At 38.5% G+C, this 24,992-nt stretch overlaps 1 protein-coding gene across 1 annotated transcript; it reads right to left on the reverse strand.

The window, feature by feature from the left end:
• Window positions 1–4,889: 4,889 nt before the first annotated feature.
• nrsn1l (neurensin 1-like) lies at window positions 4,890–11,065 on the reverse strand. The gene is made up of 3 exons (XM_065294508.1): window positions 10,948–11,065; window positions 8,378–8,557; window positions 4,890–7,383 (listed from the first exon to the last, which is right to left on the reverse strand). The coding sequence occupies exons 2-3, from the start codon at window positions 8,546–8,548 to the stop codon at window positions 6,961–6,963; spliced, it is 594 nt and encodes a 197-aa protein (XP_065150580.1). The 5' UTR covers window positions 8,549–8,557; window positions 10,948–11,065; the 3' UTR covers window positions 4,890–6,960.
• Window positions 11,066–24,992: the final 13,927 nt, after the last annotated feature.

A 24,992-nucleotide genomic window follows, 5' to 3' on the forward strand; every position in this document is an offset into this window, starting at 1 on the left:
TATTGAAACAACACATTTTGTGTTACTTTTATACACAACTTATATATACAAAGAGATAGATAGTTATGTAGATAGACAGATTTTTAAGTAGACATAAAGTCTCAAATCTGATTTGTATAATTTGAAAACACAACTAGTAATGATATGATTATTGTACACACCCTTTATTGTGCTCACCTTCAGTCTGAATCCACAACCTTGTGCACGATCCTATATCGCCCCCCAAGCCTGAGACATGTCCATCATTAAGGCAAGCATATTATGACAGTGATATGGCATATAGACGGTGATATTTAGAAACCATACGTTTCATCTCGCGTCTCTGTCCCACTCCATGTATAATCACTCTCTCCCCGTGTTTGATGAGCGGGGGGGATTTCATTAAACCATAGATACGGGCTTGTCTCATTCACTCTGCCTTAGGCTTCCTCCGAGGATCTGCCAGCATCTATATATGTGCGTGTAGCTATTCATATATGCAAACATTTCTGTCAAATCTCTCAGCACCTGACAGCAGTGTGAACCCAATAAGCCCGAGTCAGATAAGAGCTGGCGTCAGTAGGCAGAACTAATATTATTTGTGCAGTGGAAAGCGTTTATCTGTCACGGACCGAGAATTGATGGTTTTGTGTCACTTTTGTTTAATAATGATGTGGTAATCTCAATATGCCCACCGGCTCGGGCTCTATTAAAGTTCAAAAGATTATCCAAATTAAAATCTCATTTGAAATATTGCTTTTTCCCAATATTTTGACTCCGAGGTGATTTCTATTGGATGCGATATTTCTCACTTAGCAATCCAATTAACATTTTATGTCTGACAAACTGCAACGATGGCAAATAGGGGTACGGTTACGCCACTGTGAAATCTTATAATAGGTCTTTCAAAGATACAAACTTACCGCAATAAAACTTTTTTAATTTAAATGTGAGATTTAGTAATTGTGCCACGCAATATCTGTCTGTCACAAAACCCCAAAACAAAAGCGGTTTCACTATCCTGGCAGTGACAGCCATTATTCTTATCAGATTTTCATTCGTCATTGCATAACATTGAATTAGCTCTGGTGACTGCTTGTCAAAATGTGTCAAGTTAGTGTGTATCTTTATGTCACATCATGGGTGATCACAGCGCACGAGGGCCTCCAAAAGCCACAGACTCGTGAGCAAATGAAATATTGGATCGCTTGACGTGATCGCCTGTCAGTAGCTCTGTTATCCGTTGCATATTTTGCAGTCATATGTTTGAATAAATTCTGATTTTTTACACGGATGATCTGTCACGCTGAGCTGCCATTCAGAAATGACACACTGTTTGAAACCAAGAGATGAAATACTTTTCATCACAGCCCCGAATGACTGATGTGAAATGGAAAGCAAACGCAGACGCTTGCTTTACAGATTGAAGCATCGTAATCCCTCTTGCAACTTTGTTGAATACCAAAGTACAGACCTATCTATAGGTATCTACAATTATTTTATATATTAAAAAGGTCAAAATATCTGCACCTAATTGTAAATATTAGCACATTTTAAGGGGTACTTCCCCACATATTTTGACCTTTTTTTAACAGTGTATTGAACAAATAATGTCAGGGACCTCAAATAAATCTCATATCACAAAAAACCCTTTAATAGGTAAACATCAGCATGCTTGTAATTGAAACCTTGAGTGCATCATCATCATTCAACGCTGCCAAGAGTTCACAAGTTCACTGAATTTCCGCCGTGTGCAGTTTCTCAAAGCAGCGAGTGATTTTCCACCGACCAGTCAATGGAGCGTGACAGTTTCGTCTCATTTCCCCAATCCCCAGCTTCTCTCCGTGGGTCCGTTTGCCTCTCAGTCTGAGCACAGATATGTCTGACTGCAATGACTTTTGTTTACGACAATATACTGGAATAGTCAGTGGTTGTGGTAGTTGACACCTTCAGTATGTTGAGGTGCCAGCTAGTGATGTGTAACCTGAGTGCTGAAGCCTTCATCTAGTGTGAAGCGTCTAAACAAACATGTGTTAACAAGCTGCCAACACATTACTGGCATCAACCACATAGCCTTAAGCTGAAAACAAACAACATTTATTTTCCTCTCTCTCTCTCTCTCTCTCCTTCCTTGTCTTGCTTTTTTCTTTAAGCATAGACTATGGCCGCTGAAGATTGAATGATTCTTGATGGCCCTACGTGTGCTAATTGATTGTTAATAGCCCATATACTGAGCTGAGAGAGAGAGAGAGAGAGAGAGAGAGAGAGAGAGAGAGAGAGAGAGAGAGAGAGAGAGAGAGAGAGAGAGAGAGAGAGAGAGAGAGAGAGTCACGCCTGTTTCCTGCATCTATTTACAGTCACTAAAACATCCTACTGTAAGATGTTGTTCAATATAAAGAGACGTTTTGCTATAAGATCACACTTTTCTGAAGGCGGTTAATAGTTATTTACACCATTAATGAATGCAGGTTTCGATCTACATGAAAATTTCTTCAAAAAGTAGTTGGATTACGCTGACATTGATTTATTGTTTCCTTATTCGTAGAGACAAATTTTGAGATATGGAGATGATAATTGTGTTTGTTTACATGTCATTTTGTTTAAAATGTACACTTATGTACCTACAGTAATAGGAGCATATTGGTTCCTTACAGGTGCACATACAGTAGGCAGAGGTGCAAAGTACTTGAGTAATTTTACTTGATTGCTGTACTTAAAGGTGTAGCGGAGGATTTTCTCGAATTTTAGAAAAGAACTGCCTTCTCCACTTTTTAAAAAAATGCAATTGCGCAACACTCCTGATTGACAACTAGGAGGACCAATAGTCTTGATGATCCACCCGGAAAAAGAAAATCCTCCGCAATACCTTTAAGTATTATTTTTGGGTATTTTTACTTTACTTGAGTACGATTAAAAATCAGTACTTTTACTTAATTAAATTTTTAAAGAAAAAAAGTACTTTTTACTCCTTACAATTTTATTTACAGTTAAAAAGTACTTCTATTTTAAAGATCACTTCATTCTATCATTCTATTTTCCCTTGCCTTTACCAAACCAATTGAATTGCGCTGATGGCCAAATTAATTTAAACATTATTTATTCTGGAGCCTTTGGACCACACTAAAGAGTTGGCCAACAGTTCATCTGATGATGAAGATGTTTTCGCCTCTTTAAACCGACAACACCTGTGTGACCCGTTCCCTGCTATTTGTAGCCTCTCTATCAAGACTAAGACCTTGTTCACACTGTCAGTCCAAATCAGATTTTGGTGCATATCTGATTTGACAGACTTACTGTACATATTGTGTATCACAATTTCACATCTGATCTGTGTGTCCTGTAGCGTTCTGCCGTTTTCGGGATTATCTGCACTGTTTCTATGGTAATGACATCACGCTGCCTCAACGTCTGACGTGTTTAATGTGATGCGACAGCATGACGTAACCGAAAAGCTACACAAATGCAATCAGGGTGGTCAGACTGAAATGGATTTCCGAAAATACGATTTTAAAATGATTTTTGGATTGAAACAGTTTAGAAAAAAAGGATTTCATGTGGTTTTTGGCCATTCACACGTTCTAAATTTGATTGGATTCCAATCGGATATGCACCAAAATTGGATTTTTACTGACAGGGTGAGCAAGGTCTAAAATACGTCTTCCTGCATCGGCTGCCTGAGAGGTTTGATAGAGCTTGAAATTTAAGGTAAATTCAAGGTTTTACAACTTTGAGTAGCATGTTGCATACTGAAATTAGGTAGTAGTCTTATAGTTTGATAATTAAAAACAATTAAATACAAACAGTTGAAAAGCAGGATAAAACCTTGTATGTGGTTCATCGGCTTTATGTTTTTGGAGATTAAAAGCTTAAACACTTTCTAGTTTTCATTCTTCCTGGTACTTTTACTTTTTTAATACTCAAGTACAATTTTAATGTGATAATTTTTTTTTACTTTTACTCAAGTATGATTCTGGCCAGATACTTTTACTTTTAATTGAGTAAAATTTACGCTCAGTACTTGTACTTTCACTTGAGTAACATTTTTTAGTACTTTTTAAACCTCTGACAGTAGGTACCTTAAAGGTGATCGCTGTACCAAAATTAGAATTTGTAAGGTGCAGCAGAGTGCTAAAAATCTGGAACCTCTTTAATCAGAGCCCATTCAAAATGTGCCTTGTGTTTAATTTTAAATATTTGTAATGCTATCCAAACATTCATCATTATTAATCTATAGTTAACAGCTGACTAACAACTAACAACATCATCCTACTATTGGCATATTGAATTTCAATTGGTGTTTTTTCTGTTATTTTACTTTTTAATAACAATTGGACTCTTCTTTCTTTAACTTTAGACATAAAAATCAGCACAGGGTTGCCGAAAAGATGCTTTATCTACTAAATTATTTTTTGTCTAAATTTTGGGTTACATCTTAGTTTTACTTAAAAAATATGCTGCCTTGCAAGCACTGGTATTTCCTTTAGGAAAAGCAAGTAACTTTCATCCTGCATAGTGGCAGAACATTTGTGACCCTGGGGGCTTATTACAGAAACTTTCTATCTTAGGTCTTAACATAAGATATGATATAATAACTTAGGATTTTTAGGATTTTTTTTCTTCTTTTATATTTCATACATTGTAGGTATGTATTTGTGTACAGTTTGTGTATGTACGTACAGTCCTGGCATTCTTTATGGACGTCAAAGTAAGAATTTCATTGCTCAGGGAAACCTGCTTTCCTCACTGGGTACATGACAATAAACGCTTTGAATCTTGAATTGAAATTCAAATTACAGAAGCAAATGGCTTAATCGTGTTCAGCTATCAACTGTCAGGTCTGTTACCATGCAACCAACAATGCTTGAGGTGCTGCTGTACAGAAAACAAAATGATTGTCCTTTATATTTCAATGGGGCAAAAAAAATCAATTTTATTAAATGAATTGTAATCACAGTCTGTGTTTTTTTTTTTTAGCATTAATGTGCTAAACATCATCCGTGAGTTAGCATTACATTTAAACATTTAACATTTATTAAAAAACATTGAATATGAATAATGGAGTGATGTAGTGGCCATTTGTGAAGGTAAAAAAATAAGCATTTTTTATTTAGTTCTTTATTTGTCAGGGACAATGGACAGTAATAATACTACCCCAGAATTAGCTACAAAGCTAAATTTCATCTGCTGTCCCTGGGCAGGAGTACACCAATTTATCAGTAAAAATAAAATACAATTGAAACACAGTAACAATGTGCAGGTTTATCATAATGTGATTGTTACAGCTGGCTTTCATTTTAGTTTTCTGGTAGGATACCTGTCGGGTTCCCATAAAGTTAAGTAAGGAAAAATTGACGATAGGCTATTGAATTATTAGACAATAATGCACACCCAAGGTAGTAATGCAGCACAACGCAAAGTGGAGTAACACTGTGGGTGTGCATTATTTTCAAATAATTCAAAGGACCGCAGTCAATTATTCCACTTATACCACGGTCACCACAAACATTGCTCTGGTGCCCATTTTTAAGACATTTGGCAAGTTAGGTGTGCGGTTATCGAAAAATAATGCATACCCGTGGAACATTTCTCAACCAATCAGAATACAGCATTCAACAGACCCCTGGTACAAAATAAGATAATGCACTAAAGTAGCATGCACACCAAAGCATTTAAATGCGGCTAAAAACGCCAACGGATGCCGACTGTAGGCATTTGCCAGATTTTTTTTCAGCAGAGTGCTTTGGTTGCTATGATTCTTCTGCTTTGTTTATCAGTCATTGACTGATGCGTCGGTTGGTTGTTGTAATATTTGTCCCGCCCCTCCTCCACTGTGATTGGACGGCGAGTGAGAAGTGACATTGACGAGCTGAGCGTTTCACCAAAAGGTTTTAACTCTCGGCGCTCAGCGCTGTGGAGTGCACGCCCCCTTAGAAACTTTATTCTGTTACGGTACGTTCACACAGGGCGAAAGCGTTAACGGTTCCCATTCACTTTCAATGAGTGACGTCATGCTTTGCCGAACTGAATTGTTGATTCCTCAACGTCACGTCACTGCCATTGCTCGCGGCAGAAGTTGAACATTCATAAACCTTTCATTCGCAAACGCGTGCGTCAGCCAATCACATCTCCTTATGCAAATAAACTAGTGCGAGCCAGCCAATTTCATTTACGCAAGACCTGCGCATGCGTTGCTGCCACTGTGATTGGCTGTTGGCCACGCTTCAGACAATCCTTACGTCAAGCGTTAATGTAGTGTAATAGCTTTTGTCTTAAATAAGGTCCTAACTGAAATTACCATGGTTACCAAACACAAAAGATCTTAAAGGTACAATCTTTCTGTAAAACAACACCCACTGGACCACAACACCAGTCATAAGTCGCAAGGGTATATTTGTAGCAATAGCCAACAATATATTGTATGCCTCAAATTTTTTGATTTTTTTATGCCAATAATCATTAGGATATTAAATAAAGATCATGATCCATGAAGATATTCTGTAATTTTTTTGTAATAAAAGTAATGTGTGTTGCTAAGAACTTCATTTGGACAACTTTAAAGGCTATTTTCTCCATTTTTTTGCACCCTCAGATTCCAGATTATAAAATAGTTGTATTTCTGCCAAATATTGTCCTATCTTAACAAACCATACATCAATGCAAAGCTTATTTATTCACTTTCAGATGTATAAATCTTAATTAAAAAAAAAATTAACCCTTATGACTGGTTTTGTGATCCAGGCTCACATTTAATCCATAACTATACCGTAATTATTTTCACAAGAACAAAGACAAATACAGAATAACAGACGCCATAGTTTTACTCTACATGTTTTGAGATAATAAAACAACAGATTTTTCAATTGAAGGCTTTTTTAAACCTTTAACACAAACCATTCACTCCCAACTTTCTTAAAGAAATAAACAAGGAGCATTTGTTTAATACTTCGACAGCACACTTGAACGAGCATTGTCATACGGCTTTTACAAACCCTTCTGAGCTTTATCATTCCTAGCAAGAGGAGATTCTCCTCCATCACTTGAGGCTGGACTGGGAGGTTTCATTACCGGATCTGCTGGGCTTTTCATTACGCCCGCGATTCTGGTTCCTGCTTTCCGTTCTCCTCTGGATGAACGTGGACTGGACTCTTCCTGTCTCGTGGGTGTGGGAGCTGTGGAGAAGTTAGACATCAGGATTCCTCCTGCCATCAGTACTCCACCCAGCGTGAGAATCCCTGTCCCGACCAGCACACACACGTGAAGCGAGCGATTGTAACGCATGGCCTGGCGGTCCACGAACAGCAGCTCTCCCTCGCCAAATGCCTCGATGCGAGTGGGGATGGCGTAGCCCACTGTCATGACCACCAGTCCCACCACCAGGAGCGCAGCACCAAGAGCAAGTGCAACCTAAGAGTGAATAAAGGAGAGAAACAATTTTGTTCAAAACCAGATTCTCTGGTTCAGTTGAACAGCAGTTCAGTACAGTGTAAAATAGTATTTGTTGGTTCAACTTAAAAATTAAGTTACCTTAAAGTTACCTTAAAATGTTGAGTTGATTTGACTTGAAAAGATTTGTTGCCTGAAAATGAATATTTTCAGTTGAATTTACTTCAGGGCCCTCATTTATAAAGCGTGCATATGCACAGATTTGTTCGTAAAGTGTGCCTATGCAAAAAATCCACGGCAAAGTCCATATTTATAAAAAGCGCCACATCGGGGTCTGAGCAGACGTACGCACTTTTGCTTATCCGATTGCTGCAGGGTTTTGGAAATAAAAGCCATTCTTGCTGCTCGTAAAGGATTTAAACATTGACAAGCGCTCTTTTATAAGTCTATGACATTAATTAGGCATCGTTTAAAGGCGGAGATCTAAAAAACTGCTCGGCTGCGCACAAGTTCATTTGCGATTAATACATTTGAAAGGGGTACACGCGTTTCCTGCGCGTACGTTCGGCTTTTTATGAATCACACATTTGCATTTTTGATACATGATCGTAAGATCAAATGTAGTATGGTTTTACCGAGCATTTTATAAATGAGATCCCAGGTATCTTACTTTTTTAAGTTGAACCAGCAAATCCTTTTTACAGCCTTTTCAGCAGAAAAATGTGAAATTAATAATCTTTTGAACTTGTATGCACCCCAAAAAACCAAACTTGTGTTTTATAAGTCAGGTGACCCAAAGTACAGTTACTCATAAGAAAGAAATAAAATTACATGAAACAACCTTTAATATCTCAATGAATTTTATAGACATCAATGAGATTGAATGGTAAGCAAATAAAACTTTTGCTTAAGTTTCCTGCATCTCGGATGTTTTACATCATCTACTTAATTTTACTCTTAATGATATTTCTCTCATTTGTTTCTATTATATATATATATATATATATACTGATACCTTCCATAGACTCCACTGCAGGGATGATCTCTGGCTCTGGTCCTCATGCTGTTCCCTCATTGAAGCTGTGCACTCCTCATAGAAGTGATGCAAATAGGAACGCACTCCGAAAACATGGCAGCCTGAGTCGATCATGTGACCAGACCCGCAAACTTCAGAGTCGGATGCCATCTTTCAGACCTGTGATCACAATCGCACATTATAACATGTGACTAACAAAACAATCTTAGATATTAGCAAAGGCATTTTTTATGTTCTTAGCCTTTAATTGGCATTATTTTGATCAGCTGTAGTTTTTAAGTTGATGAATAATTCTGTTTTGGGTGAATTCAATTCAGTGTTTAATTGCTGTAATTTTTTATTTCAGCTTATTGCCTCTGAGCCTAAACTAGCGGTTTTATACACTGCTTTTATGGCACATTGCATACAAATTGGGTTACACTTTATCGTTTAATTATGAATTAATTAACAACATGCACTTATTTTAGGGTTAAGATTTGTTTTAAGGTTAGTTACATGTAATTATGCATAATTTACTGTTATTCCCTACTGAAAAAAAACAACCTGGTTTTAGCTGGTGTAGCAAGTTGGTCTAGATGTGTTTTGGCTACTTTTTAAGCTGGTCAGGACCAGATGACCCACCATCTTGACCAGCTTTGCAAGGCTGCGAGGAGGCTCTTCTGATTTTGCCAAGTGGTTGATGTCCTCAGGGCAACATTTTTTTTACCCTCAACCAATCAGATGTCAGGAATAAGTTCACAGTTTGTTTCAAATTTAAGCTTACAACCAGGATTAAAAACAACAAATAAGTGTTGTCCCAGAATCCACATCTCTGTGTTATTATTGAAACATGTGTTATATTTTAACACAAAATCAACACAAAATGACACATACTGTGTCATAGCGTACAAAGATGTGTAAATCATTTCTAAGAGTGATGGTTCTTCTAGGCCAGTGGTTCCCAAACTTTTTCCCAAACGGCCCCCCTTGTGTACGGTGCATTCCTTCGCAGCCCCCCAAAGAAAATTTGTGACAAAAAACTGTTCTAAAACTCAACATTTTTATAAAAAAAACATTAAATTATACAAAAAAGTAGTGCTTTTGGTTAGTAGCCTTATTTTTTAGGTTTAATTACACAGAATTCATGATAAATTAATGTATTTCATAAAATGTCATAAAACTGGGCCCCTCCTTGCACCATCTCGCAGCCCCCAGTTTGAAAACCACTGTTCTAGGCCACTGTTTTCACTTATATTTTTCCTCATTTAGGGTTAAGTTATGCTTAGGGTTGGGGTTTGGAGTGGGTTTAAGTTTTATTTACAAAAATGTTGTACTTGGGTCATTATGGTGCCCTGAGGACATCTCTCACTTTGGCAAAATCAGGTTGAGCCTGGGAGGACCAGCATAAACCAGCTACCGTCACCTTAAACAAGCTAAAATGCAAACCAGCTTAAGCTAAAAAAAAGTGTTACAAAAATTGCAAAGCTCTAAAGGTTAGGAAATAATTTGGTTCAGTTTTTTCTCAGTTTAATATCTGCACAGATTTTATGACAACTGTTGCTTTAAAATTGACACACCACCCACTGATGAATCACACTCTCACACACTCTCTCAGAGAAACATACGCACATATAAAATATTACATATTCATATTCTACATATTTTAGTTGTACATGCCAAAGATCCAAAGTTTTCTACTATGACATTGTTTATTTAAATGTACAGTACCCTAAATATTTTTTTTGTCTCTGAAACCCATTAGCTTTGAATTAAAAAGCTTTGTCTAGAAATAAATTTAATCGACACCTGCATATTCAGATTACACAAGATAATGGCTCATTAGCTGAAACACTAAGATTAATAAACACAAATGCTTAAAAGAGAATACATGCATTATAAATCAGATTAGTCATTTATGTGCAAACTGATAATTTTGACTTACGTATAAGGCATGCAGGCTATACATTTATATACATTAACATCAAGCCTTTGCACTGTAGTCCGTCATTTTCCTATGCGTTGTTTCGTATTCGTTATCCCACAATTTCGTCACGCGCGTTATCATTCTTAATAGGCTACGAATAAGCTGCCAAACTCAACGCACTGATGTTTATTCATAAAAATACCCACAAACTATGCCTCTGTCGCGATATTCAAAACAAAATATTTTTTTAATCCAAGTGCACAGATCTAAACCAATCGTTTAAAGGACACTTTTATGAAAACAGGGCTGCACAGAATCCGTGTTAAACGTACTGTGATTAAATCAAGCGCATCCACAGATGCGCTGGCGATCATTGACAGCAATAAACATGTCAATAAATGTAAAGTGATTAAAGACGATTAAACGCGTTTCTGCAATTCTATAAATCACAACAGCAACAGTACATAAAAATGCCGCAGGCAAAGGATATTACAGATACATTCCTTTTAAAACTCGTTTAAATGACATCACTCGTATCAAATTCATTTTCATAGACATGTTGTCATGTTTATGATACGGCAGGCGCCAAGCTAACTGTAAATGCTTTTGATTATTTTAATATATAAGTGGTAAAATAGATTACTACCGGATATTCAGTAATCGATCCTTAACGCTTCTTTATGTGCTTCCCATCACCTGCTGCCTGTCTGCATCAGCCGAAGTTTACCCCAACGCGCGTAAAGCGCATGCGCGCCTGACTATCTTAATAGGCTATGTAAACAATGAATATGCCTTGTCTATTTTGTTAAGCAAAATATATTGAATTATATTTTGTATATGATTTAGCAAAACAAAAATGTAAAAAATACTCTAAAAAGTAAACTTTTGATTATAAACACCTTTTGCTTACAGTCTCACATCTGTACACTCTCAGAAATAGGTAAGTTGTCACTTGGACGGTGCCTTTTTAAAAAGTCCTAATCTGGACCCTTTTGGAACAGATATGTAGGCTACCTTTAAGGAGCACAAATGCACATTTTAGGTAAACGTGTACTTTTTGATAATGCAACCTTACAAATTACCAAAAAAAAAAGTTAGTTAAACCATGGTAACTGAAGTAACTGTAGTAAAACCTTTGTTTATCTAAAAGTAATTAATACATGGTTAATTTTGTTCAATACAGTTTTTATGCTTTATAAAAAATACAATTAAGCATTTACATAAGATAAACAAACCAACAAGGTTATTTATAGCACCTCAAAAGACTGTTAGATAGATCAAATTATGAAATACCCTAGAATATTTGTAGGTGTGTTTTTTTACTAAACCATAAAAATGTCTGAACAGCTTTACAAAGGGGCTTTTATTTTCCTAAGGAAATAATACCACAGATGCATTACATTCTACACTCACTTAAAGGATTATTAGGAACACCATACTAATACTGACCCCCTTTCACCTTCAGAACTGCCTTAATTCTACGTGGCATTGATTCAACAAGGTGCCGAAAGCATTCTTTAGAAATGTTGACCCATGTTGATAGGATAGCATCTTGTAGTTGATGGAGATTTGTGGGATGCACATCCAGGGCACAAAGCTCCCGTTCCACCACATCCCAAAGATGCGCTACTGGGTTGAGATCTGGTGACTGTGGGGGCCATTTTAGAACAGTGAACTCATTTTCATGTTCAAGAAACCAATTTGAAATGATTGGAGCTTTGTGACATGGTGCATTATCCTGCTGGAAGTAGCCATGAGAGGATGTGTACATGGTGGTCATAAAGGGATGGACATGGTCAGAAACAATGCTCAGGTAGGCTGTGGCATTTTAACGATGCCCAATTGGCACTAAGGGGCCCAAAGTGTGCCAAGAAAACATCCCCCACACCATTCAACCACCACCAGCCTGCATAGTGGTAACAAGGCATGATGGATCCATGTTCTCATTCTGTTTACGCCAAATTCTGACTCTACCATCTGAATGTCTTAACAGAAATCGAGACTCATCAGACCAGGCAACATTTTTCCAGTCTTCAACTGGCCAATTTTGGTGAGCTTGTGTAAATTGTAGCCTCTTTTTCCTATTTGTAGTGGAGATGAGTGGTACCGGTGGGGTCTTTTGTTGTTGTAGCCCATCCGCCTCAAGGTTGTGCGTGTTGTGGCTTCACAAATGCTTTGCTGCATACTTCGGTTGTAACGAGTGGTTATTTCAGTCAAAGTTGCTCTTCTATCAGCTTAAATCAGTCGGCCCATTCTCATCTGACCTCTAGCATCAACAAGACATTTTCGCCCACATGACTGCCGCATAATGGATGTTTTTCACACCATTCTTTGTAAACCGTAGGAATGGTTGTGCGTGAAAATCCCAGTAACTGAGCAGATTGTGAAATACTCAGACCGGTCTGTCTGGTACCAACAACCATACCACGCTCAAAATGGCTTAAATCACCTTTCTGTTCCATTCTGACATTCAGTTTGGAGTTCATTAACGTCATTGTAGCTGCAGTATAGATCCACTTCTCTGCATCATTCTCAGCCATGTTAAGCAGATTCACACATTGTAAAAATAAACAAAACCGTAATGCTTACATGTGCGAAAGTATTAGAGCTTTAGATCATTGCTTACACACACACAGGACACGCCAGCAACACCTATTCAAAGTTATAAAAGCTTTCTAAAGCTGTGAATAATTAAGCACATATACAGTAACTGGTTGCCTTTGTCTACCTTCGACTTATTTGGCCATAATGGAGAAGCATAGAAAGAGATGCGATACAAAAATCCCTTAAGTGCTCTGAGAGCATTTCTTACAAAAGCAGCATTGCAACTTCATGAGCCATGTTCAAGGTTGTGCATCAGTACTGAGGGTCTAAATTATGGAAATTCTTAGGATTACTCATCTTTGTGGCTAGGAATGCATAGGAAGCTGATGTCCTCATATGACAGGTTATGTTGACATGCATTACTCCCTCCAAGAAGTGTTATTTCCATGGTTACACAAGCAATTCAGAGATAATTTAAGGGGAAGCAATTTAAAGACATTTTACATTTCAACAGCTTTGTAAAGAAAGGTGGAAACGTACAAACATGAAAACATCTTCACGTGTGGTTTTGTTGACCAATCCGAACTGTCCATGGTGCTGAAGAATGACAGCTGTTATTTGGCAGACGCGCGCAAAGTGTGATCGCTGGGATCAAATCCACGACCTTTGCGTTGCTAACTTGCTTACGTTTTAAATATAAACTTTTAGACGTTGGCTCCAAATAGCGCACAAGAAACGCATTTTTGTTGTAGATTCAATATGCTTTTGTCTGTGCCTGAGAATATGTGGGAATGAATGATTTACAATGCAGTGTGAGAGGAAGCTTGTGAATTGCTATCTTTAAAGTGCAGATTCATAACAAAATAGAGACATAAGACTGATGTTGTGCACTAAACAGTTCATGCTGAATACATTACAGAAATTGTATGGGATGAGAATAAAGAAGATTTCAATGTAGTGCTGGTTTGCAAGTAGCCATACTGTAATAAACCAACAAATAGGATACAACTGCAAAACCGCGCATTTTTGCCACACAACTTAAAATAACATTTTCAGAGTGTTAAGGATTATAGTTACAGATTTTTTATTTATCTTTTTGAGGTCACATTTCACCAGCTGTCTCACCTGTTTTTCATACACATGTGAATTTTTAAGCTGCGGGGGCGCGCATCAGTCCTAGAGCGCTCACATAATGTGCTCATTATCGGCAAGGCGGCGAAGCATAAACGCTATGGCAATGCCATCGTTTCCCTCTCAACATTGATATACGACGCGTTTAGACGCTCGAAAACCAACCGAGTTCAAAGAGTCAAAAGACGCGTCTCTCGTGATGTCCCAAACACCGTCAGTTCGTCTGTGTGCCAAAATGGATATGTTACATCATCTTAATGGTCAAACAATGAGGCGTTGCGATGAATAATACATGGCATTTCAATCTAAACCTATATCAGGAGCTAAAGTGTTGCCTGTAGCGTAATCTCTGTCATCTGTCTGGATTTCCAGTGTGTGCAATTATGATATTTTGTACATGAAAGGTTTGTACCACAAAACTGAACGGTATGATTCAGGTTTATTGCCAAGATAATGTTATTTTTGTGTGCGCACTAATCCTTTAGCATTCTGGCTGCGTAAGGATTTTGTTATTTTCTGCTTTTCTTACAGACACCATGGCCTACAGTTGGGAGGTGGAGAATCGTTTCTGTGTGGACTACTTGGGGTGATGCATTGAGTGATCGAGTGAAGTCCTGCATGTCCTCACTAGATGGCGATATCACCCCAGACAGAGCCTCTTTAGAGCAGCTTCAGCTTTGTCTGTTAGACGCACTTAGTCATCTGTAAATGCTGGGTGGTGAAATATTTCAGAGAAATCTTTCAGTAATGCATGTGAAAATGTTGTTTGTAGTGTTAGCATACAGAGTGTACACATTTGCAGAACTTTAGAGTCAAAATAAGTTATTTTAACTGTTGAGACAGCTCTACTTAGATATTGCTCCAAAAGATGAGTAAGGGAGAGAAGGGCACAAAGTAATGCTTTTTGGCTTTGGCTCTATCATAAAAAAAATATTTAAGTTAGATTAATTATTGTTTTACACGATCAACACACATATCTATGCTACAAATAACACTTAAAGTGTGTTTGTGGGACCTGCCTTTATCGTACAATTACACCGAAAGTGACATGAGTGCAAACGTTACAACTTACCCCATATGTGGAGTTAATTGTAACAACATAGGGTTTAAACACAAATAATTCAATAAACACCTGTCTATATACTACAGGTGGATATTGTTTACAAATCTGCCTATAATAGATAAATACATTCATTTATCTATGATCCTTCATCTAACCATCTTTGTATTATGCATCAATGCATATAATAGATTTCTTTGAAAGCGCAGCACAATCAAGCAAAAAAAAAAAAAAGATAATTGTGAGTTATTTCCCCTGATATTGTATTAACAGTTATTATTTTGATGAATAATATTTACATTGTTTTCATTTAATCATCATTGTATACCCGAGGCTTAATTGTAACACTGTGTGACAACTAACCCCGCTGTGTAAAAATGTTTTTAATCCCATGCAGCTATCAGTTACTAGGAGTTGTTGACATGTTTCAAAATGGTGTTATGTTTTAGGTAACAAGACAGTGATTCAAATAATATAAAGTTGGATTTGGTGACCTACACACCCAACTCAGAAATAAAAAAAACACAAGATGAAAAAATTTACTTTCATGCCTCCAAAACACTCTTTGTTCAATATCTTAACCAAAACACATCAAAACTTCACAGGAGATTAGTAAGAAAACCAAAAGACCAAAAGAAAAGATTGCTCGGCCCTGTATAAATATTTAAAGTAGCTGCGTTACAATTAACCCCGCATTAGTTTGTGCCTCGCTCCCTACCTAAAATTGAAAGGTGTATGGTGTGTGACTTCCTTTCTTCAGTCAAGCCCAAATAAAGATTTGTTATAAAAATCACATTTTGTCCATGTATAGGTCCCAACTTTTTGCAGCTCCAAAAAGCTCAAACATCCATCATTAAAGAAATTCAAATGTCTACAGTAAGTCAATGTATGTTTTGAAGCAAAATTATACATTGGTTAGAGAAAATTCATATTTTGAAAATATTTATTAAGATTGAAATCAAAACAAAACATTTAAACACCATTTAAAATTTGCATGTCTTGTAAAGACACTCAAGAACCAATCAGATTTATAGCTACTAACGTGTCACCACTTTTGAATTTAGTGCTGGGTTTCAAATCCGCTTAATAAGCTCTTTTTGTGCTTGACCGAAGAAAGGCGGTCTTAACATCTGGGATGGTATGAGGTAAATTCTAAGAGAATAGTCGTTTTTGGTTGAACTATTCCTTTAACAATCAATTCGTAGTGCTTCACATTAGCAGTCTAGGGGTATAAAACTCATCATCATTAAAGGGCACATTATGAGCTTCAATCCACAGAGGTAAACATGTCATACATGCCTACGAATGCAGCGTTGGCACAGCATCCTCCGTTCAGCCCTACCCTTACCCCCTGCCATCTGTCCCAATGTCCTATACACACCGTTCGCTCTGCACACAGCCTCGGGGCAGGGGTGGGGGTGCTGCGGCACATCAGCCCTGACATCTGCTGCATCCGTGGGCTTCATGGATGCGGAGGCCCCATGGGTCTCGGGGAGCAGCGGAGGAGGCCGAGCATCCACTCTGTCCTGTAGCGGGGCATCATTGTGTCTCCATCACATCAGCGAGACATGACCCATGCCAGCGATTACCGATCCCACTCCTTTGGGGAAGAAAGAAAGGCTTTTTTGCCATTTGGCTCAGTTGTTAGGCTATAAGGTCAATTTGACCTAAATTAATATTTAAATATTTATGGAATGCTATGGGTATCGTGTGACAGTTGGCATATAAATGCATAATATGTGTGCTGATGAGCTTATTAGTTACTGATATGTACAGGTTTGTACATAAAATCATCCTACACAAGTCAGTAAAAATGTAATCTTGATTTGTTTAATATTCATTGAGTAAGGTCATATCAAATCAAACTCTGATGCTCCTAAACTCATAAGATTATGAGACTTTAGTCTGGATTTTACAGACATGGTTTTGTTTTAAAGGGGACATATCATGAAAATCTGACTTTTTTCAAGTTTAAGTGCTATTATTGGGTCCCCAGTGCTTCTAACAACCTAAAAAATGTGACTTAGTAACTTAGTTTTGGTAAACCATTCTTTGCAACAATGTGAAAAAAAGGTCATTGAAATTTGTCTCCCCTTGTGATGTCAAAAGGGGGATTTTATTATAATAATACCGCCCCTTAATCTGCACTATCCAACCATGGCACCAGGGGAAGAGAGAGAGAGAGAAAATAATTGACAGCACAATTGAGTTTCAATTTCAACAAACCACCATCATAACAGTCAGTGTTTGCATTTCATCAGATCATTTGCATTTAAAGGGACACACCCAAAAACGGCACATTTTTTCTGAAAACCATTAAAGGCGGGTGCATGATTTTTGTGAAACATGTGTGGGGTGGGTCTATCAAAAGAAGGTCCAGATTCTATTGGGGTAGGGGTGTGTTTGTTTAGGAGATTGCAAATATCAACATTAGCTTTCAGAGATCATGCACCCCGCCTTTAAGTGTCAAATTTAACATGCTATAATAAATTATCAATGGGGTATTTTGAGCCCAAACTTCACATACACACTCTTTAGAAACCGACAGACTTATTTTACATCCTAATAAAGTCTTAAAATGTCCTCTTTAAAGGATAATTCCGGTATTTAACACTTTGAGTCTCATTTCTGGTTTGTTTTGGATGAACTACAGTGATGGACACAGAAATTTTGACAATGGGTCGTGTCTTGAGTTTTTGACTCGTTTAGAAGCGTCTCTTGACTGCTTCAGAATGGAAGTCAATGACCATGCACAAACATGTCATTAAAACAACACTTAACGTTCATTTTCAAAACTGTACTACTCACCGAGTGGTTCGTGGTGTTCGTTGATGATTAAAAACAAGTTGTGTAGCGAAATACAGTTTCTGTCGTGTTTTATTTGGCATTTTGTAAAATTCCATTGACTTCTCTTGGAAGACTCATTGCTCGCTAATAAATATCACTCCGCCGCCGGAAAAACACAAAAGGGTCTGTTTACATGTGGTTGTAGTTTTTTCACTCGGTTTCTCTCAGAATAAATTTTTCCCATATTTGATGGCTCAGTGACCAGCTTTAGGTTTGAAGTTGAGCTCGATTGTGACTGTCTATACGCTAGACACCGAGCGTACTTGTATGGCAAAGTGGTTGTCGCCATCAAGTGGTCGAGAGTGTGCTAACGCTTCAGACTCAAATATAGAGCGGAAGTATATACGTGGTTGTGAGGTATCTGAAAAAATAGTTCCACTATAGCAAATAACACGAATTGAAATCATACATTGCGCCAATATATTTGTTTTTAATCATCAATGAACACCACAAACCACTCGGTGAGTAGTACCGTTTTGAAAATGAACATTAAGTGTTGTTTTAATGACATGTTTGTGCATGGTCATTGACTTCCATTCTGTAGCAGTCAAGAGACGCTTCTAAACGAGGCAAAAACTCAAGACACGACCCATTGTCAAAATTTCTGTGTCCATCACTGTAGTTCATCCAAAACAAACCAGAAATGAGACTCAAAGTGTTAAATACCGGAATTATCCTTTAACAACACATAATTTGTACTTATGTACTATTTTACGATGTTTAAAAATATCCACTGGGAGTTACTATACATTTGCATTTAAAAGATGCAGCATTTTTAAAGAATACCTATTTTTTGATGAGCCTATCTATGAATAATAAATACCAGAAGTACTTTGATACTCTTAACACAGTAAAATAAAACGAATCAAACTCTCAAGGTCTCGCTTTTCTTCGACACTGTGCTGGAAGCCTGCGCATCTCTCCCTCACCGCGTCTCCCTTTTTCATTTTCCTCTCCGAGAAGCAGGGTGCACGGCATAGCATCCTCTTTTATCTCAGGAGCGATCAATAATGTATGGGGCTCCCGGGCGAGCAGCTCCAGCGTTACTGCCGCCCTGCCGTACCACTCTGCGCTGACAGCCCTGCTCAGCACCCCATCTGCCAGCCCGGGCCTCCAATTAAACATGGTACTTAGAGAACCCGGCAGATCTGGTACAGGCAGAGCACGCCCCCCACGCTTCCCCCTCTCCAACCTCTGGAGACCCCCTAACCTACTCGCCCACACCGTATTGATCTTCACGCAGATGTAAAAGACTATTGAGGTCATCATTCATTTTTTATCATTCCCGAGAAAATGTCAAAACACGTGGCAAAACACATCTTCGTGTCAGACGTAATGGGCTAGGCAGCGACGGGAGGCCGGATGCTCTTCGTTCTCCGAATCCAGCAAATTCTTGAACCTGTAAATATTAAGGATCATTAAGAACGGAATGGCCGTGGCTCTCATTACTCAAAAAACGTCTGACTTTCAACAAAGATGCATTCACCAGGTGAACAGCAGATGTGGTATTGATGAGATATTTGCCTTAACAGCTCACTATTGAGGCCCAAATCCTGTTGTGGTCACCGTGACCCGCTTTGAGCCGGTAATGACAAACACTGATGCTGCTGAATGCATCAGTCTGTAATAAAACATTCAGAGGGTCCCGCTGTGCCGCGGGCCCGCCGGCCGGGGCTAATTGGAGGTGCTTAGTCAAGGCACTTTCCCACCAATAAATATTTAAATGCACTAAAACTTCTACCTGATGTAGTGTACATACCCATCGCATGGTTAGGACTGCTGCTCCAACAACTCCAAGTGGAAAAAAATCTACCGCGATTCTTCAAGACTCCGTGTCTATCACATTAAATACTGTGATGACCATTCCCTGCTCATCTGCAGGATACACTACGTCTTCAAGTTGGCAGAATGATGACAGTGTGTCTAATCTAACCCAGCGTGGATGGAAGCAGAACAGCCCTTATCCCTGAGGCCTTGAGTTTCCAGTCTCTGTGGGAAAGATGTGATAAACTGGCATGATATTCCCTCCAGGAGACGCCACGGCTGGAAAAAGCGAGAGGTGAGGTCTGCGTCAACATTGGCTATTGGCGTCCCACAAATCAGCTGGGTTAACGGGGAAATAGCTTTCAGACTCTCTCCTCTGGAGAAGCAAAGGAGAGAGAGAGTCTGATAGTTTTGCACAGCTAACCATTCATGAGCCCCCAATTTATGGGCAACCCCAGAACAGGGCATCATTGTGCAGAGGCCTTCACTGTATATCGAATACAGCTGCATAAATTATCTTTTATTGGGCACCTTGCCCCGCTCCTCTCCATAACCTCAGCTAAACTTTTTTTCTATTTTCGGAGAGCCCTCTTGGTCTTTCACAAACATAGTTTAATGTCTTGGATTCTGAACTAGCCACAAATACCAAGACCATCCATCAGTTACACCAATACAATAAAAAATGTCTTCTGGTCCAAGCTGGTCATTTAGCACACCTAATACATTATGAGCTATATGTTCATGTGCCATGGCGACTCATTATATGACAGATTTCTCATACCGACTTCTTTTTATATCAGTCCATATTTCCTGCTGAAAGATTAAGGTCTATTGAGTTAATTATCTCGCTCCGTTTCCATACATAGAGGCTGAAATGCATTGATAAGAAGCAGAGTCCTTTGTAATGAGCTTTACTATGAGTAATGGACAAAGGCTACGGCGCTGGGTAATGTCAATGACAAGACTCCAGCGCAATCTTAATTACCTTCACATCCATGCCTGGCATAACATGACTCCATACTGAGCAGAAGAACCTGTCAAGCTTCCTGAAGGACCCACGACAGACTGGGGTCTGCCTCGGCCCCTATGCGGATTAGCCTACTGGTCACCATTGACCTTTTCTCTACAATTTTGACATTCAGGAGCAATGCAATTTACAGAAACGTCGTATGGGATGATAAAAAGCATGAGGGCGCTGCGACAATGAAACATCGGGAGAGATCCCGAGGAGGGCCGAGAGAATCTTCACTCAGTGCGGTGCACTCTCTGCACCTGTCTGCATGTAATGAGGAGGCTTCAGGTCTTAATGAAATTTAACATCGCTCTCGCTGGAATTAAAACAGCTGCCGCAATCTGCAGAGATTGAGGTGGGCTGACAACACCTCCACTGGCGCTAATTAGACCAGCAAAGGAGAAGAAACTCACAGAGCATATATTAGAAGGGACCATTTTTGCCAAGAAGCGTTCAATATTTCCATACTGGCAGTGCAAAACAATTAGCAAAATTCAGCATGAAATGTAACATAAGGCGGGAAAAAAGTTGCGTGGAGAATTTCAGCACGTTTAGTTTTCGAAACTGCTTAAAGGTGCCATTTGTAATAATTGAGGTAAAAGATTTTTAAAAATTAGCTACACGCATCAAAAGAATGAGAAGAAATAAGGGCAAAGATGTCATTAAAAAAATGACAAGGTATAGTGCTGCAGAAATATCAATCTGAATTAGCATGCTAAATTACTAGCTACAGCCCGACTGGTGTTGTAATACCAGTTTCGACCATGGGAGGCAGTATGCGGGCCACGCACATAACCGCCAGCCAAACTGCAATACACGAATAAGTCGCATGTGTGAGAGTACAGACCTCTACTACTACCGCTGCGTCCGAAAACTAAGGCAGCTGACTTGTTGGCTTAAGATTCATGAAGGCAGCTCAGAGAAATGCAATTCGGACAGCCATGGATTGGGACATGCCTTGATGCCTTCCTGCCTTGCAATAGGGGTTTCGGACGTATTTCAGTTCAGGGAAGAGAGCGGAAGAATGGCTAAAGCAAGAGACATTTACCACTACCACAAACATTTGCTGCAGGGAACAACGGGCTCGGAATCACAAATAAAATCTGATAAATAAAGTAACCGAACCAGAGTAAATACTGGCACTGCTTTTCATCGCTGGAGACAACTAATGGACATGAAAGAAATGAGGTTCGACTCCGAAATGACAACATTTCTTTTCGATTGGTAAGTAAGATGCTGTTAGTATTTCGCTAGAAGTTCACTTATAATAGGCATTGCCATAACCTATGCTCAGCTTGTACATGAACTACGGCTTTGTGCTGTAAATGTGGCTCCATCTGAAAGCAGCTGATGGCGTTTCACTTTTAATCAAGAAACCGGCTTCACTGACGAGAAGCGCAATGACTATCGCATGCAAATTATTGCGCATCCTTAGCTGTTAGCGTTTAATAGTTAGCTCTACCCACGGATCCGATCCGGTTTTCACCCGTTATCTACCAAGCTGATGCTAAAATGTAACATTAGCTAAGAAGCTTGAAATGTCTTCGATGATAATGAACACCAAATGGACGCACGAAACGTAGCAGAAAACATTGCAATTTTAATGAGACCGAATGTTTTTTTTGTGACTAAAGATAACTTAGTTGCTAATGTAAATCAAACTTGATATATGCTGCTAAATTTGCAGCTGCTAAATTAAAATTGACCAACTCACTTTTCTGGAGGTATACTGCCCCCGTCTGTTTGGAGTGTGGAGTATGAATTGTTTTTTTTGGGCGGACATGTTAAATGGTCCCTTTAATAATGCAGAGGAAGGATTACGCTGTCTTACATTAATACAAATGTAAAAGTATCAGATTGTCAAACTGTTCTCCTGCCGTGAGCAAGATGTGCAACACGTCTGCGCTAAGTTTGGCCGTTTGTTCTTTATCACTAATGTTTCCTAATGGACAGAAGATGGAAATGAAAGAGAGACACACAGAGTGTTTTGATCTCAGTGTCTTAGTGAATAGAAAGATTCAAGCTGTGAGTTGGCATACAGAGACACTAACCGCATATATCGTGACTGCAATGTTTACGAAGATGAACACGTGTCAGTCCTTTGCAAAGTGAGTGCAGTTGCGCAAACAGAGATGATTTTCAGATTTACAGATGCCAGACTTTAGCAAAAGGTTTATGTGTATTGAATTTTTTTGTATTGATGCATCAAGCAAACGTGTGATTGTGTTTTCCTACAATAAAGAAATTACTTGTTTGGCATTATTGGCACGGTATAGAAGGAAATTAGATATACGATAATCTGCTAGATGATGCGATATCTAATATTCAATACAGTAATGCTTTAAGTTTACATTTAGGCATATAACAGACGCTTTTATCCAAAGCGGCTTACAAAGATAAGGAAACAATCAAGCAATTTGTCATATAATACAAAAGGTGATCTATGTATATACAGTATATAGCTCAAATTTAGTAAAGAGCGTTTTTTACAATTTACCAGATTGTCCGACCTCCTCACCTTCTCTTCAATCCTGTCCACATACAGCGACAATGATTTCGTCCTCCATTGTTGTTTCGTATTTCTGCCTCAGCTCGCTACATCTCAATCACGTCACTACTAGAGCAAGCTCCTGATTGGTTAATGTCGCGCGAATATCAGGATTTTTCAACTCTTGCAATTCACACGTTATGCTGCGTATATACACCAGCCACAGCAGAGACGTCAAGCGTGAGTGATTTCAATGTTAAGTCAATGTGAAGACGCGTTGACGTGCATCTGGAGGTCTCACGGCACGAATGAGGCGCTTGGCTTCTAGTTCGGGCATCTGGCGCAGTACGCGCGAATGGTGCTTTTTGTCATTTTGTGTTTGACGCGAATTTGCGGCTGACGGCCTAGTTGAAAAATCTGAACTTTAGCGGGTTTTCGCACTGCGTAAACCAATCAGGAGCCCTGCTTGCTGCTGTGGTGGAAGCCCCGCCCGGAGTTACTCATTCAACATGAAGGAACGCTTAATATTGTCCGTGAACAAACTAGATTTACAAACTATACGTGATTTTGACGCCTTAAACACGGCTGGTGTGAACCCACGGTTAGGCGCCCGAAACGTTCAAGTCGCGCAAATCGCATTATTTGTGCAAAAATGTTTGTACAATCAATTTGAATAATAAAGGGCTGTCAAATGATTAATCGCGATTAATTGCATACAAAATAAAAGTTTGTGTTTGCCTTAATTAATGCATGTGTACTGTGTATTATATTTGTGTATATATATATATATATATAAATACATACATTAATGTATACATTTAAAACTCACATAACGCACACTGTTTCTGCTTATCTCATGTTAATCTTGAGAACCTATAGAGTAGTATTGCATCTTCAAACACACATGCACAACTCCGCTGCTACCCCTGTTAATAAATCAGAATGCATGAAATATCTTTACCCCCACCTTGCATATATGTATATACATATATGCATATACATATATATACAGTAATAATTAATACAATTTAATTTATACAAACATATAATATTAAAAATAAATATAATCATTTGACTACCCTATCATTTTTATAATTTCTATATTTTTTTATTTAAAATGTTTTTTTATCTGCATCGACCTAAAACTCTGACTAGGCATAACTTTGTGAAGCATTACAATCATTCAGTTATTGCAAACCATTGCGGTTTATGTACTGCGATATGCACATTTGCGTTATTCCGATCATTTTGCTATATCTTGCAGCCCTAGCAAAAACTGCACCTTTTGATTTAAATGAAGAAATAAGCCACAAGAGGCTGCTTGACAGTGATTTGACCCCGGATAAAGGGCAATAAAGGAAAATAAATAGCACTTATGAATCTTAATAATGGAAATGAAAAATTATTCTGTCACTTGACATAGTTCATTAGCCTAGCTGTCAAATGTTTATGGTTGTCTAGCTACATAGCAAGTTGACACATTAATGTACATTACATATTCATCACTTATTTACCCCACATGTCGTTCCAACCCTGTGTCATTTTCTTTCCTCTGTGAAATGCAAAAATGAAATGTTAAGGTAGTTCACATGCATTACATTGAAAATTTTCTGAAGGCACACTATAACTTTGTTTACGAACAATATGAGATGAGTTATATTATTTTTGGGCGAACCGTTCTTGAGTTATGTAAGGAATTCATAAACATGCCTCTGAGACATGATGTGCATTTCCACCGAGCGTCATCTCATTGTTTAACTAATCGAATCAAATCCAAACATCGCCTGCGATTGTGATCCGTTCCCGGATATGATTTGCACAAGATTAATATGAATGCCTGGCTGC

Source organism: Paramisgurnus dabryanus, chromosome 19 (assembly GCF_030506205.2).
Source record: "Paramisgurnus dabryanus chromosome 19, PD_genome_1.1, whole genome shotgun sequence".
NCBI lineage: Eukaryota > Metazoa > Chordata > Actinopteri > Cypriniformes > Cobitidae > Paramisgurnus > Paramisgurnus dabryanus.